Source organism: Heteronotia binoei, chromosome 5, assembly GCF_032191835.1.
Source record: "Heteronotia binoei isolate CCM8104 ecotype False Entrance Well chromosome 5, APGP_CSIRO_Hbin_v1, whole genome shotgun sequence".
In the NCBI taxonomy this organism is placed as follows: domain Eukaryota; kingdom Metazoa; phylum Chordata; class Lepidosauria; order Squamata; family Gekkonidae; genus Heteronotia; species Heteronotia binoei.
Genome location: NC_083227.1, coordinates 504,574 through 520,623, shown reverse-complemented (window position 1 = coordinate 520,623; position 16,050 = coordinate 504,574). Strand labels below are relative to the sequence as shown.

General features: G+C 49.1%; 2 protein-coding genes across 2 annotated transcripts; both read right to left on the bottom strand.

The window, feature by feature from the left end:
- Positions 1-1,627: 1,627 nt before the first annotated feature.
- On the bottom strand, positions 1,628-3,804 carry LOC132571026 (zinc finger protein 883-like). Its single transcript, XM_060237657.1, has 3 exons — positions 3,789-3,804; positions 1,859-3,700; positions 1,628-1,773 (listed from the first exon to the last, which is right to left on the bottom strand). The coding sequence occupies exons 1-3, from the start codon at positions 3,802-3,804 to the stop codon at positions 1,628-1,630; spliced, it is 2,004 nt and encodes a 667-aa protein (XP_060093640.1).
- Positions 3,805-3,990: 186 nt separating this feature from the next.
- On the bottom strand, positions 3,991-10,305 carry LOC132571025 (zinc finger protein 213-like). Its single transcript, XM_060237656.1, has 5 exons — positions 10,111-10,305; positions 9,543-9,657; positions 7,504-7,574; positions 7,143-7,269; positions 3,991-4,181 (listed from the first exon to the last, which is right to left on the bottom strand). The coding sequence occupies exons 1-5, from the start codon at positions 10,303-10,305 to the stop codon at positions 3,991-3,993; spliced, it is 699 nt and encodes a 232-aa protein (XP_060093639.1).
- Between the last annotated feature and the right edge of the window lie 5,745 nt (positions 10,306-16,050).

The window sequence follows — 16,050 nt, the reverse complement described above, 5'->3', positions numbered from 1 at the left end:
CTCATCCCAGCCCTGTACTTTAGTCGCCAGTGCCTAGAACTTAGAAACATAGAATCATAGAGTTGGAAGGGACCTCCAGGGTCATCTAGTACAACCCCTGCACAATGCAGGAAATTCACAAACACCTCTCCCTAAACTTGGCCAAGTACTCCCGCTCTCACATGTGGGCTTCTCTTATGTTCTTATGTGACACAGAGTGTTGGACTGGATGGGCCATTGGCCTGATCCAACAGGGCTTCTCTTATGTTCTTTTGTGACACAGAGTGTTGGACTGGAGGGGCCACTGGCCTGATCCAACAGGGCTTCTCTTATGTTCTTTTGTGACACAGAGTGTTGGACTGGAGGGGCCATTGGCCTGATCCAACAGGGCTTCTCTTATGTTCTTTTGTGACACAGAGTGTTGGACTGGAGGGGCCACTGGCCTGATCCAACAGGGCTTCTCTTATGTTATTTTGTGACACAGAGTGTTGGACTGGAGGGGCCATTGGTCTGATCCAACATGGCTTCTCTTATGTTCTTATGTGACACAGAGTGTTGGACTGGATGGGCCATTGGCCTGATCCAACAGGGCTTCTCTTATGTGACACAGAGTGTTGGACTGGAGGGGCCACTGGCCTGATCCAACAGGGCTTCTCTTATGTTCTTATGTGACACAGAGTGTTGTACTGGAGGGGCCACTGGCCTGATCCAACAGGGCTTCTCTTATGTTCTTATGTGACACAGAGTGTTGGACTGGATGGGCCATTGGCCTGATCCAACATGGCTTCTCTTATGTTCTTATGTGACACAGAGTGTTGGACTGGATGGGCCATTGGCCTGATCCAACATGGCTTCTCTTATGTTCTTATGTGACACAGAGTGTTGGACTGGATGGGCCTTTGGCCTGATCCAACAGGGCTTCTCTTATGTTCTTATGTGACACAGAGTGTTGGACTGGATGGGCCATTGGCCTGATCCAACAGGGCTTCTCTTATGTTCTTATGTGACACAGAGTGTTGGACTGGAGTGGAGGGGCCATTGGTCTGATCCAACGTGGCTTCTCTTATGTTCTTTTGTGACACAGAGTGTTGGACAGGAGGGGCCATTGGTCTGATCCAACATGGCTTCTCTTATGTTCTTATGTGACACAGAGTGTTGGACTGGAGGGGCCACTGGCCTGATCCAACAGGGCTTCTCTTATGTTCTTATGTGAGAGAGCTGGTAGTGACTGTAGCTGATGGGAAATGGCTTGTATCTCGTCCATCAAGAAATTGACCATCCACATCATGGCTGCCATGTTCTCAAGGTTTGGGTCGGCCAGTCGTCCCACAGGCTGAAGGAGCACACCTCTCTCCATACCACCAGATGCCAGGGGAGCTGAGGAAGATCTTTAGGCTCCTTGGTTCATCCCTCGGCTTCTCGTTTGTGTGCCCCTGCCAGTCTCGTTCCCCTCATTGTCTCTCATGGTGCTTCCTGGTTAGGGTAGACTCAAGCTTTCTACAAGATGTTATCTAATTTCAGTTCTTTCTGTGGTCTGTGGTTGTCTTTTAGGTGTGAAATAACAGAAAAGTTCTATTCACGGGCTAAGAAGTTACATGGTTTCTCCTTCAATGGATTCTTAGATACTGATGAAGATTTCCTTGCTGAGTCAAACTCTACACTCTGAGCATACAAAAGATTTTTCCTCTGTGTGGATTCTTTGATGCTGCTGAAGACTGCTGAAGACTGCTACTGTTAGCCTCTTTCCACAACACTGGGCACTCAAAATATTTCCTCCTTCTGTGGTCTTAGGTCCTGTTGAAGACAGGAACTCAAACTGAATGTCTTTCAATACTATGGGCATTCAAAAGGTTTTCTCCTGTGTGGGATCTTTGATGCCGTTGAAGATTGTAACTCTGACTGAATCTCTTTCCACACTCTGAACATTCAAAAGGTTTTTCTCCTGTGTGGGTTCTTTGATGCTGTAGAAAAAGGCCACTCTGACTGAATTTCTTTCCGCACTCTGAGCATTCAAAAGGTTTCTGCCTGGTGTGGGTTCTTTGGTGCATTACAAGATTGGAACTCAGACTGAATCTCTTTCCACACTCTGAGCATTCAAAAGGTTTCTCCCCTGTGTGGGTTCTTTCATGCAGTTGAAGATGGCCACGCCGACTGAATTTTCTTCCACACTCTGAGCATTCAAAAGATTTCTCCCACACGTGGGTTCTTTGGTGCCGTTGAAGACTACCATTTGTACTGAATTTCCTTCCACACTTTGAGCATTCAAAAGGTTTCTCCCCTGTGTGAGTTCTTTGATGCCCTTGAAGATTGCTACTCTGACAAAATCTCTTTCCACACTCTGAGCATTCAAAAGGTTTCTCTCCTGTGTGGGTTCTTTGATGCCTTTGAAGATTGCCACTGAACTTGAATCTCTTACCACACTCTGAGCATTCAAACGGTTTTTCCTCTGTGTGAGTTTTTTGATGCAGCAGAAGATGGCTACTGCAACTGAACCTCTGCCCACACTCAGAGCATTCAAAAGGTTTCTCCCCTGTGTGAGTTCTTTGATGCTGCTGAAGACTTCTACTCGTACTGAATCTCTTTCCACACGCTGAGCATCCAAAAGGTTTCTCCCCTGTGTGGATTCTTTGATGCTCCTGAAGACTTCCATTCATACTGAATCTCTTTTCACACTCTGAGCATTCAAAAGGCTTTTCCCCTGTGTGAGTTCTTTGGTGCTGTTGAAGGTTGGAACTCGTACTGAATCTCTTTCCACACTCTGAGCATTCAAAAGGTTTCTCTCCCGTGTGGGTTCTTTCATGCAGTTGAAGATGGCCACTCCGACTAAATTTCTTTCCACACTCTGAGCATTCAAAAGGCTTCTCCCCTGTGTGTGTTCTTTTATGCCGTTTAAGATCACCATTTGCATTAAATTTCCTTCCACAATCTGAGCACTGAAAAGGTTTCTCCCCTGTATGTGTTCTTTTATGTCGTTTAAGATCATCATTTGCAATGAATTTCCTTCCACACTCTGAGCATTCAAAAGGTTTCTCCCCTGTGTGGGTTCTTTGATGCTGCCGAAGACTTCCATTCGTATTGAATCTCTTTCCACACTCTGAGCATTCAAAAGGTTTTTCCCCTGTGTGGGTTCTTTGGTGCTGTTGAAGACTGCTACTGTGACTGAATCTCTTTCCACACTCTGAGCATTCAAAAGGTTTCTCCCCTGTGTGGGTTGTTCGATGCACTTGAAGATGGCCACTCCGACGGAATTTCTTTCCACACTCTGAGCATTCAAAAGGTTTTTCCCCCGTGTGCGTTCTTTTATGCCGTTTAAGGTCACCATTTGCAGTGAATTTCCTTCCACACTCTAAGCATTGAAAAGGTTTCTCCCTTGTGTGGATTCTCTGATGCTGTTGAAGATTGCCACTCTGACCGAATTTCATTCCACACTTTGAGCATTCAAAAGCTTTCTCCCTTCTGTGGGCTGTTTGGTGCACAAGGAGCTGCGATCTATTTCTGAAGTACTTTCCCCACATAATGGATTTACTTGCCTTCCTTAGCTTGTGCTTTGGAAAATGGACAATCTGCTTTCTTCCATCTCTCTTCTCAACCGTGCAGCCATCTTTCTTTGTGTTTAGTCTGTCTTGATTCCTGATGTTTTCTTTCAAGTCTTCATTTTTAACTCTATCTGTCAGTTGCTGATGAAGTCCTTCACCTTCTCCATCCCTCTGATCCTCCTCTGCTGGAAGAAAGAAAGAAATCCTGTTAGCATCAGAGAGGGCTGGGAAGGTCCAAAGGAATCTCTATGCCTGCAGGAAGAAAGAACTGACAGCCCTTTGGCGTCATCTATCTTGGCTGATCTTAACCACCCCTCTACCTTTCCCTGCAGAATATCTAGTATTTAAGGACACCTGACTCCATCAAGAGCCACAACTGACCTCTTCCCCACAAGGAGTTTCTGAGCCCCCAGATTTCAGCCCCCCAGAAGGCCTCTCTCCCTCCTTACTCAGGGGGCTGTAGGATTCTACCAAGCTAAATGTTGCTCAGAAGCCCTGTGGCTGTTCCTTGCCTGTTCCCTTGACAGAACCGTGAAGGATACTCACTCTCAGCCACCTCGTTGGGGAAGGAAATAGTCTCTTGGGATCCTCTTGAGGCACTCCCCAGCATTTCTTTCGATGCAAGGCCGTTGTCCGTCTCCACCACAGTCTCTCTTCTACTTCTGGCTTTTTCACATAGAGAGAAAAAGAGATCATTTTTACACTGAGAAATAAATAAATTCAAGAGTAAAAATTCTTCTGAAAGGACAGAACCACGATCAAGATCCTTCCCAGAATCCCAGACAGAATAAAGGGGCTGGATCTGGGGGGCAAAGCCCCCTCGTTCCCTCAAGGGTTAACGTGATTGTTAAGTGGTCTGATCCACCATGCAAGTGTTTGTGATATGAGTCTCCCAACAGCTAATATCCTTATCTTTTTCAAGGACAAACTCCAGAATGTGGTGATTGGTTAATTGTGACAAGAAGAAGAGGAAGGAATAGGAAGAAGAGGAGATGGGATTTATACCCCACCCTTTGCTTAAAGTCACAGAGTGGCTTACAATCACCGATACAGTTGACATTTTTTGGACACCTAAGCTGTGACAAGTATGTCTTAATTTATGTGTCCACATCATCCATAAATTAATTTTGAGCTAATATCTTAACTGTTTTGATTTCTTAATCTGTTTTAACTGTTCGACTGTTCTATTATTTATCTGTTTGTTTTATTGTTCTATTTTAATTGTTTTACCATGTTGGAATCCGCCCTAAGCCCATTATGGGGGACTATAAATGTACAGAAATAAATAAATAAATACAATTCTCTTCCTCTCCCCACAACAGACACCCTGTGAGGTAGTTGGGAAAGAACAGCTCTTCAGCGAACTTGTGACTGATCCAAGGCCATTCCAGCAGCTGCATATGGAGGAGTGGGGAATGAAGCCACTTCTCTCAGATTAGAACCCACACACTTAATCACTACACCAAACTGGTTCTCAGTTGTGTTTGTTGTTCAGTCGCACTGTCAAATCCGACTCTTTGTGATTCCAAATGTGTATCCAGGAGGAAGGGGGAGTGGGATAGCAGCTGGAAAATTCTGTCAGTGATTATCCTTGATTGGGTTGTTGGTACCACCTAATCCTAGAGAGGTAGGTCTATAATATGGTTACACACCAGAGGGAAGCCAGGCTAGCTTGATGCTTCTGCACTTGGTTTTTTTGGCCACTGTGTGACACAGAGTGTTGAACTGGATGGACCACTGGCCTGATTCAACATGGCTTTTCTTCTGTTCTTATGTGACACAGAGTATTGGACTGGATGGGCCACTGGCCTGATCCAACATGGCTTCTCTTATGTTCTTATGTGACACAGAGTGTTGGACTGCATGGGCCATTGGCCTGATCCAACAGGGCTTCTCTTATGTTCTTATGTGAAGCAGAGTGTTGGACTGGATGGGCCACTGGCCTGATCCAACATGGCTTCTCTTATGTTCTTATGTGACACAGAGCGTTGGACTGGATGGGCCATTGGCCTGATCCAACAGGGCTTCTCTTATGTTCTATATGTGACACAGAGTGTTGGACTGGATGGGCCATTGGCCAGATCCAACAGGGCTTCTCTTATGTGACACAGAGTGTTGGACTGGAGGGGCCATTGGCCTGATCCAATATGGCTTCTCTTATGTTCTTATGTGACACGGAGTGTTGGACTGGATGGGCCATTGGCCTGATCCAACAGGGCTTCTCTTATGTTCTTATGTGACACAGAGTGTTGGACTGGATGGGCCACTGGCCTGATTCGACATAGCTTCTCTTATGTTCTTATGTGACACAGAGTGTTGGACTGGAGGGGCCACTGGCCTGATCCAACAGGGCTTCTCTTATGTTCTTATGTGACACAGAGTGTTGGACTGGAGGGGCCATTGGCCTGATCCAACATGGCTTCTCTTATGTTCTTATGTGACACGGAGTGTTGGACTGGAGGGGCCATTGGCCTGATCCAACAGGGCTTCTCTTATGTTCTTATGTGACACAGAGTGTTGGACTGGAGGGGCCACTGGCCTGATCCAGCAGGGCTTCTCTTATGTTCTTATGAGACACAGAGTGTTGGACTGGATAGGCCACTGACCTGATCCAAGAGGGCTTCTCTTATGTTGTTATGTGACACAGTGTTGGACTGGAGGGGCCATTGGCCTGATCCAACAGGGCTTCTCTTATGTTCTTATGTGACACGGAGTGTTGGACTGGAGGGGCCACTGGCCTGATTTGACATGGCTTCTCTTATGTTCTTATGTGACACAGAGTGTTGGACTGGAGGGGCCACTGGCCTGATCCAACAGGGCTTCTCTTATGTTCTTTTGTGACATAGAGTGTTGGACTGGATGGGCCACTGGCCTGATCCAACAGGGCTTCTCTTATGTTCTTATGTGACACGGAGTGTTGGACTGGATGGGCCATTGGCCTGATCCAAGAGGGTTCTCTTCTGTTCTTATGCGACACAGAGTGTTGGACTGGATGGGCCTTTGGCCTGATCCAACAGGGCTTCTCTTATGTTCATATGTGACACAGAGTGTTGGACTGGATGGGCCACTGGCCTGATCCAACATGGCTTCTCTTGTGTTCTTTGAAATGTAAACTATTGTCAACTTGTTGCAAATTCTTTGTAGTCCATCCCAAATCTTGCATGCGCCAATCATTGCTTCCTAAGTCATATAATTGGTTACCCACCATCCAATGATGTAAGCTCTAGTTCATTTTGCCTTTGTAATTCAGGTATAAGCCTTTGTTTCAACTCTCTTCTTTGTTTATTTATTCACGCTATAATTATTTATTTATTTACTTACGTTATATTTATATTGATTTATGTTATATATATATCCCACCTGTTCTATGTAGACTCAAGGTGGAGAGTCTTCGCTTCCTGGGGCCCCTTTGAGCCCTAAGAATAATTTTTCTCCTCTATTATTAATAATAAATCTTTAAGTTCTTTTTCACTTCCAGGATTCTTGGCGCATTCCTTCATTTGAGTTCGGGGATGGAGCCCCATGTATCCCATGGAACAAAACTGTGTATTGCTATTCAATATTCTGATTCATGCCTTAGCACAAAGGTAGTAATTTGTACCTTTGGTACCTGTGAAAGATCCTTACCCAGAAAGGCCACGTTCCCATAGTTCTCCAGCATGACTTCCCAGTAGAGAGCTCTTTGTCCTGGATCCAGCAGGGCCCACTCTGCCTCCGTGAAAGAGACGGACACCTCCTCAAAGGAAAAGGGACCCTGGAAGAAAAAGGAGATTCCCTCCTCTTCAGTGATCACACCAGGCAGAGGTTGCACACTGGGAGGGAGAAGTCTGGGAAGGTACAGGATGTGTAAATGGGATGGGTAAAAGGAGGGGCGTTCAGATGCCCTTGTAGAAGCTGCAGGAGCAAAAGCATCCCCCCCCCCCGCAAAAGAGTAGGAGGGACCCATGCTGTTCCCACACACACCCCGCACCCGGTTTATTTCTCCTACCTGGGCTGTGAGTGCAGCAGCCGTTTCCAAACTTCTGAAAAGACGACGGCTCAACAGCATCTCTTCACTGCCTGTCCCTGAGGCAAAGGAGGAAGGAAGGGTGTTTGCTTGGGTGTGCCCTCCTTCACACACACACACACACACACACACAGGCCCCTTCCCAGGGTTGTGAAACCTTGCCCTGAGTACACTCAACAAAAAAATGTAAACACTTTTTACTGAATTCTGGGAGAGACAGAAGAGAAGCACCAGGGACCTGTGAACCTCGGGGATTAGAGAGGCTGCCAACGTATTTCAGCCTTCCGCGAGGCCTCGATGGCGGCAGGGAATGAGTGGGGTGGGAATGCCGTCACATAAAATGACACCATCGCATTCACCCATCTGGAGCCTCAAGGGGAATATGAAGGAGTTTTCAGAGCATCTGTTGTCATGCTAACATCATAGGTGCTCAGCCAGACACAACAGCAATCTGCCCCACAGCTGTTTTGTGAAGCTCCCGGGGGCGGGGCCATGCCATCCCTACTCCAGCAACCCAGAGCAGCCTGCCAGATGTCCCCACAAATGCTGGGTGGCACAGAAGGCAAAATCCCCCGTGATTCTTGGCCCCTTCCTGGGAACTGGTTTTCAGAGCTCTGCTGCCCCAGAAGGTGGAGGCGCCCTTGATTCACCAGGCTGAAGAGCTCTGCCCAGGTTTCTCCGCCTTTATACTATTCAGCCACTCTGAGCTCCTCTTATGGAGGGAAGGTGAAATACGGATATTTAAAATAATGGGAGGAACTGCCCTCCATGAAGGTGTCTCATCTCCCTTTAGAGGCACCACAGTTAGCGGACATTGAGTGCCAAAAAGTTCACTCTGTATTCTGTGACGAAGTCTTTACTTCTTTTCTGGACCTGAACTCTCGATGGACAGCCCTTAAAACAGGCTTCAAGGTGTTACACTGTCAGAATCCCGGGAGGTGAAAAGTTGCGTCTTCCCAGGACTGGAGAACACTGAGTGACAAGCTGCTCCAAGCACTCCAACTGGCCAGCACCAGCTTGAGTGAAGAAAGAGCACTAGCTCGGTGCTGGAAGAATCCCTGCCCAGTGGAAGAGGGAAATCAGCTCTCAGGTGGCCCCTGCTCTGGAATGAAAGGAAACTGCTTTGGGCACCTCAAGAGTGAGACAGAAACGGGTTGCAAAGGGAGGAGCTGGGTACTAAAAGAGGGTACCAGCCTGCAGGAAACTCTAAGGAGAAATATGGTCGTGTTTGGGAAAACACGTCAACAAAACCCTCCCGATATTTCTGTCTCATTAACTGAGAAAAGAAGCCTCAAGAACTCTTTTTAGCCTGTGTATAGAACTACAATCTGCACAGCCAGTGATTTAGGCCTCAAAGTTAACTACTCTGAATTTCACTTGACCTTTGCCTGAATGCTAAATAAAATCTTTGGATCTGTTTGACTTTTACAAGTGCCATTTAAATGGGCTCCTATCCAGAGGGCTCCTGAGCCTTCCCTCCGGTTCTGGGGCTGGGCTAAAAGCCAAATCCTATTTCTGTTGCAGGGTGGGGCGGTGAGACCTTTGGAGTCAACAAAGGAAACCACGTGACTTGGGGGCAGCCCACTTCATTTCCACCAAGGAGTTGACTAAAGAGTACTGGCAGGAGGTGATGGATCCAGAAGACCAAAGAAAAAAGATTCTGTAGCCAGGGAGGGACTCTCTGTGTTCACTGCCCTAGCGTTTGGTCTTAGGAATGTCCCAGCCACATTCCAGAGGCTGAGAGATAAAATGTTGGCAGGGCTGAAAGCTGGAACAAACACCTTCAACCTCTGGCAATGGGGTTCCAGAGAATAACAGAGGGCAGTCAAAATGTCAGATAGCCATGAGCCAGGTGAAAAACCCAGGGTACGGACTTAGAATGATAGAGTTGGAAGGGACCTCCAGGGTCATCTAGTCCAACCCCCTGCACAATGCAGGACATTCACAAATACCACCCCCCCACCCACAGTAACCCCTGCTCCACACTGTTAGCTCTCCATCCAGACACAAAGAGACCTTACCACAGGAGAGGGCACCTTGGGCACGCTCCACAGCCTGCGCCCTCTGCCCTTGCTCCAAGGAAGCTCCTTCTGCCTCCGGGAATGTAGCTTCTTTCTTCACGGACGAGGCCCACATCTAAAAGAGCAGGGAGGGAGGGGGGTGAGAGATGGAATGGGAAGAAGACCAAGGAATGGATCCTGCCCCACTCCCAGACTCTGCACCCTTCCAGCAGCAGACCTGATGGTGAGTTATCTGGAGGGAGAAGGAATTCTCTTGTAGAAGAGGCTGCTGAAAGAGGCCATGAAATATCCCATGTGGAGGATTAACACTCAGACAGACATCTGGCAGAGAACCTTTAGGAAAAGGCCAGACATCGTTTGAACTGAACGTACCTGGAGAGAATCCCCTCACCTGTTCTGCCTGCCTCTTCTCCTCCAGGAGGAAATCTTCGGCCAGGGCCACCGCCTGGGAACTGGTCTCCGGCCCACATCCTCTGACCCAGCACAGAACCTGGTCCGTGATCTGCTTCTTGGTGTGCCTCTCCGGCTCCAGCCACTGGCTGCAAAGTCCATGGAGCTGGCTGCAAACCTCTCGAGGCCCTTCGGCCTCCTGGTAGCGGAACTGCTGGAAGCGTCGGAAATGCACATCTGAGGCTGCAGGCAGCTGATTACAGATAACTGGCCCTTGGCTTTGCCAGAATTCAGAATTCCCAGCTTGGGTGGGAAGGCGGCCTTTCCCTGCCGTCTCACCAGCTCCAGGTCCTTCTGGGTTCCGCTCCTCCATCTTTTTCCCCTTCTCTCAGGTAAAAGCTGCGTCTTGTCACTTGGGGATGAAGTGAAGCTTCTCTCTGGGGGGAAGGAGAAACCCAGACAGTCCTAGGGAAACTCAAAGAGAACGGAGACACACCAGTGAACCTCACACGCCTTCATATGGCCAGGAGACCCACAAGTATTACCCTCGAGGATCAAAACAAAAGGGCTTCTTGTGGTTTGCAGACCATTTTTCTCTTAACACAAACTAAGCTATTTTAGATATATCTCAAAGGATCTTTGGTCCCTGTTCGGCTCTTTAAGGACATTCACGAGCTTAGCCTCTCCTTATGTTCACCCAGTCTGTGCTGGAGGCTAATTCTTAAGGTAAAACCACAGAAAGGACATGTGGGAGTGATTGCTGAGCAGTCCGGTTAGAACAGATAAAAGGAAGTCCTTCTTCACCCAAAGGATGATTAACACGTGGAATTCACTGCCACAGGAGGTGGCGGCGGCTACAAGCATAGCCAGCTTTAAGAGGGGATAGGATAAGCATATGGAGCACACAAGGTATAGATGGTGCTCTGTCTGGGACAGTGATGCTTTATATAGAATCATAGATTCCTAGAGCTGGAAGGGACCTCCAGGGTCATCTAGTCCAACCCCCTGCACAAGGCAAGAAACTCACAAAGACCTCCCCCTAAATTCACAGTATCTTCATTGCTGTCAGATGGCCATCTAGCCTCTGTTGAAAAACCTCCAAGGAAGGAGAGCCCACCACCTCCCAGGGAGAAAGCCTGTTCCACTGAGGAATCGCTCTAATGGTCAGGAATCCTAGAGTTGGAAGGGACCTTCAGGGTCATCTAGTCCAACCCCCTGCACAATGCAGGAAACTCACAAACCCCTCCCCCTCAATTCACAGGATCCTCATTGCTGTCAGATGGCCATCTAGCTTCTGTTGAAAAACCTCCAAGGAAGGAGAGTCCACCACCTCCTAAGGAGGAAGCCTCTTCCACTGAGGAACCGCTCTCATGGTCAGGAAGTTGGTCTTAAAGGTGCAATCGACTCCTATTGCGTTTAAATAAAGCAAGGTTTTGAGTCAGGCACCTTGAAGACCGCCCAAGTTTCACTCCCCGGAGAAGTTTTCATGTGCAGACACACTTTGTATCTGAAGAAGGATGCTTGCAACACAAAAACTTCTTCCCAAAACAAAACTTTGTTGGTCTTATGACAGCCCTTCAAGGACTTGAAGATGGTGATCCTATCACCTCTCAGCCGCCTCCTCTCCAGGCTGAACATCTCCAGCTCCTTCAGCCTTTCCTCAGAGGACTTGGTCTCCAGACCCCTCACCATCTTCGTCGCCCTCCTCTGGACCCCTTCCAGCTTGTCTATATCCTTCTTAAAATGTGGTGGCCAAAACTGAACACAAGACTCCAGGTGAAGTTTTACCAGAGCAGAGTAAAGCGATACCATCACATCACGTGATCTGGACACTACTGTTGATACAGCCCAAAACTGCATTTGCCTTTTTAGCCACCACATCACACTGTTGACTCATGTTCAGCGTATGATCCACTAAGACCCCTGGATCCTTTTCACACATACTACTGCTAAGACAAGTCTTCCCCATCCTATAACCATGCATTGGATTTTTCCTACCTAAATGCAGAACTGTACATTTATCCCTGGTAAAATTCATTTTATTGGTTATAGCCCAGTTTTCCAGCCTGTCAAGGTCATCCTGTATCCTGTTTCTGTCTTCTTCTGTGTTTTCAACCCCTCCCAATTGGGTATCATATCCTTGGTGCTTGGGGGGGCACAGTGGGAGGGCTTCTAGTGTCCTGACCTAGCCCCATTGATGGACCTCCTGATGCCACCTGTTCTTTTTTGGCCACTGTGTGACACAGAGTGTTGGACTGGATGGGCCATTGGCCTGATCCAACAGGGCTTCTCTTATGTTCTTATGTGACACAGAGTGTTGGACTGGATGGGCCATTGGCCTGATCCAACATGGCTTCTCTCATGTTCTTATGTGACACAGAGTGTTGGACTGGATGGGCCATTGGCCTGATCCAACAGGGCTTCTCTTACGTTCTTATGTGACACAGAGTGTTGGACTAGATAGGCCATTGGCCTGATCCAACAGGGCTTCTCTTCTGTTCTTATGTGACACAGAGTGTTGGACGGATGGGCCATTGGCCTGATCCAACAGGGCTTCTCTTCTGTTCTTATGTGACCCAGAGTGTTGGACTGGAGGGGCCATTGGCCTGATCCAACAGGGCTTCTCTTATGTTCTTATGTGACCCAGAGTGTTGGACTGGAGGGGCCATTGGCCTGATCCAACAGGGCTTCTCTTATGTTCTTATGTGACACAGAGTGTTGGACTGGAGGGGCCATTGGCCTGATCCAACAGGGCTTCTCTTATGTTCTTATGTGACCCAGAGTGTTGGACTGGAGGAGCCACTGGCCTGATCCAACAGGGCTTCTCTTATGTTCTTCTGCAACCCAGAGTGTTGGACTGGAGGGGCCATTGGCCTGATCCAATAGGGCTTCTCTTCTGTTCTTTTGTGACACAGAGTGATGGACTGGAGGGGCCACTGGCCTGATCCAACAGGGCTTCTCTTATGTCCTTATGTCCTCGGCTGGGAGGACTGGGGAGTATCAACGGAGCCCCGGGGAGTGGAGGAGCCGAGGAGAGGCTAGTGAGCCCCAAGACTAGGGCGTTGGCGGATGCCTCTGCCCCCGCCCTGCTCCCCCCCCCTCCTCCTTCGCCCCTGTCATCTCGCGCCCACCGGCCCGCCCACCCTCTCCCTCTGCCTGCAAGCGCTGAATGGCACAACTGACTTAGCAGCCGGGTATCCCCAGTTAGAGAAGCCCTATACGGGGCTCAGGGGAACCCCGGTTGAGCGCTGAGCCAGAGAAGACCTGAAGCGCCGGACCAGCCAAGAGACCGCAAGGGGGACTTGCCTCCCCCCTCCCCTGACTGCCAGGCTACAGCTGCCTGAGCGGCTGAATTAAGCCTGAAGTGGTCACCATTTGCACTCGCACTTTAACATCACTGAAACTGATCCAACATCCTGATCCCACCGGCACCTGCATTTTAACATCATCGAGATCATCATTGAGACTAACTTAGTAAACATTACTAATGAAGAACATCTACGGGCAGTGTGCAATAACGACCCAATAGACTGCCTGGACTTACACCCCATGGATGAATGACGGCTAACTCGCTAGTAGTATTAATTATTATTATTGTTAATTTAATTATAGATTATTTCATCAATCAATTAGCGATAAAATTAATATTCAGATTTAAAAAAAAAAAATCTTAACTTATTATTTAGGATGGGGGGGAGGGATTATTTATTAATAAGTTTAAGAACCAATGAAATTGTAGAATCCGAACTAATTGATTGTAAGGTGGATTGGGAGGGTTACTAAATTAACTTGAGACATAAATAGTGAGTTACCAATCAGGAATCGGTGGGGTTGGTGTGGAGGGTAAACAGAAGTGGCAGGTGGAGACAAGGTGGAGAGTGATACCGGTGACTTTATCTTGGGCTGATTCAGATGTCCGGCCAGGGGATTCCAGTGCTCCTGGGGAGGGGAAGATATGACGGTGGGAATAGACAGAAATATAATGGAAGGAGACAGAGACAAAGTGGTGCTCGGCCACCTTCCAGTCTACTTCCCATCCCAATGGTGGCGGGTAGTGGGTCTAAGAAGAAATGCTCGCCTCTGTCATTGGTGTTATGTAACGCCAGGTCCATAAATAACAAGACCGCAACCCTTAGGGAGTTTCTGCTACAGCAGAACGTGGACCTGGCTTGCGTGACCGAGACCTGGGTGAGGGACGGGGAGACAGTAGCTCTCTCCCAGATGTCCCCCCCGGGATACTCGGTCTTTCACCAATCACGGAGTAGCGGGCGGGGGGGAGGCGTAGCACTACTCATACGGGAGGATTACTCCTTTCGGGCTCTCCCGGGCCCAAAGATTGATGGGATTGAATGCGCCGGTCTGGCGTGGGATGTTGGAGAGGGGTTGGCAGTTTGGCTGGTGTACCGTCCGCCTAACGCACCAGCCAACGCCTTACCATCACTATTGGAGGCAGTGGCGGGCTGGGCGTTGGAGTACCCGAGGCTTATGGTCCTGGGTGACTTCAACGTCCATGCCGACGACACGGCCTCCACTCAGGCGATGGACCTGGTGTCGTCCATGGCGACACTAGGACTCTCTCAATTTGTCACGACTCCCACGCATCAGGCCGGGCACACATTAGACCTGATCTTTGCGTCCGGGATTTTGGTGAACGATATCGCCGTAGAAGCGATACCATGGTCGGATCACCTAGCCCTTAAGGCCCGTATGGGGATGCTGCCCCAACCCTGTATGGGCGGAGAGCCTATTTTGGCTCGCCCTCGGGGCCTGATGGACCCGGAACGGTTCCAAACGGTCCTGAGGGATCCTTGGCCCACTGGCAATTCCCTCGATGACCTGGTGGAGATCTGGCAGGGCCAGTTATCCAGGGCTATCGACGAAATTGCACCCCGGCGTCCTCTACGCCCTCGTACGAAGCTGGCCCCATGGTACACCTTGGGGTTGCGCCGGCTGAAGCAAGGGCTCAGACGACTAGAGAGGCAGTGGAGGCATACTCGGGACGAAGCAACGAGAACATCCTATAGAACGTTTATGAAGTCTTATGAGATGGCAGTCAAGGCTGCAAAGAAAGAATACTTTGCAACCAGGATTGCATCTGCAAACTCGCGCCCAGCACAATTATTTAGAATAATCGGGGATCTTATAACGTTGCCTCAAGGCAAACCAAACGTTAGAGAATTGGAAATAGGCTGTGAGGCATTTGCGAGATATTTTGCAGATAAAATCTCGTTGCTCCGCCAAGACCTGCCTACCACCTTGGATACAGTGAGTGAAATTGAGGTTCCGTGCCTGTCTTCAGGTTTAGTGCTGGACCACTTCGACCCGCTCAGCCTGGAGGAAGTCGACAGAATCCTCTCTGCTGCTCGCCCGACAACATGTGATCTGGACCCTTGCCCCTCCTGGCTGATTAAATCTTGCCAGGGGGAGCTTAGATGTCCTTTACGGGACATCATAAACAGGTCCCTCTTAGAGGGGCAATTTCCAACACCCCTAAAAGAGGCCTTGGTCCGCCCTCTCTTGAAAAAAGCTACAGCAGACCCGGCCGAATTGGCGAACTATCGACCGGTGTCTAATTTACCGTTTCTAGGTAAAATTATTGAGAGGGCTGTGGCGTTGCAGCTTCAGAGGTTTCTGGATGACGCTTCTGTCCTGGACCCATGTCAGTCGGGCTTCCGGCCGGGCCATGGGACGGAGACGGTGCTGGTCGCCTTGGTGGATGACCTCCAACGGCAACTGGACCGAGGCGGCGTTGCGGTGCTGATGTTGTTAGATCTGTCGGCTGCATTCGATACAGTCGACCATCGGCTACTGACGCGCCGCCTCGCCGACATTGGGGTTGAGGGGTCGGCCTTGCAATGGCTTTCCTCCTTTCTCCTGGGTCGGGGACAGAGGGTGGCTATTGGGGGGGAACGGTCCCGGAGGCGCACACTGGATTGCGGGGTGCCTCAGGGAGCAGTTCTCTCCCCGATGTTGTTCAACATCTATATGCGCCCCCTCGCCCAGATTGCCCGGCGGTTTGGGCTGGGTTGCCATCAATATGCAGATGACACCCAGCTCTATCTACTAATGGACGGCTGGCCCGACTCCGCACCAGGGAATCTCGACCGGGCTTTACAGG

What these genes read in the sequence shown, in the direction of transcription:
- LOC132571026 (XM_060237657.1), bottom strand. An exon ending in TCAGAGTTACAATCTTCAAC is followed by an intron (nt 1,774 to 1,858) that starts GGCATCAAAGAT and finishes TGTCTTCAACAG; the next exon opens with GACCTAAGACCACAGAAGGA.
- LOC132571025 (XM_060237656.1), bottom strand. Translation starts at nt 10,305, where the DNA reads ATGGAGGAGCGGAACCCAGAAGGACCTGGAGCTGGTGAGACGGCAGGG. An exon ending in AGGCCGAAGGGCCTCGAGAG is followed by an intron (nt 9,658 to 10,110) that starts GTTTGCAGCCAG and finishes CTGCTCTTTTAG; the next exon opens with ATGTGGGCCTCGTCCGTGAA. An exon ending in CTGCTGCACTCACAGCCCAG is followed by an intron (nt 7,270 to 7,503) that starts GTAGGAGAAATA and finishes TTTTTCTTCCAG; the next exon opens with GGTCCCTTTTCCTTTGAGGA.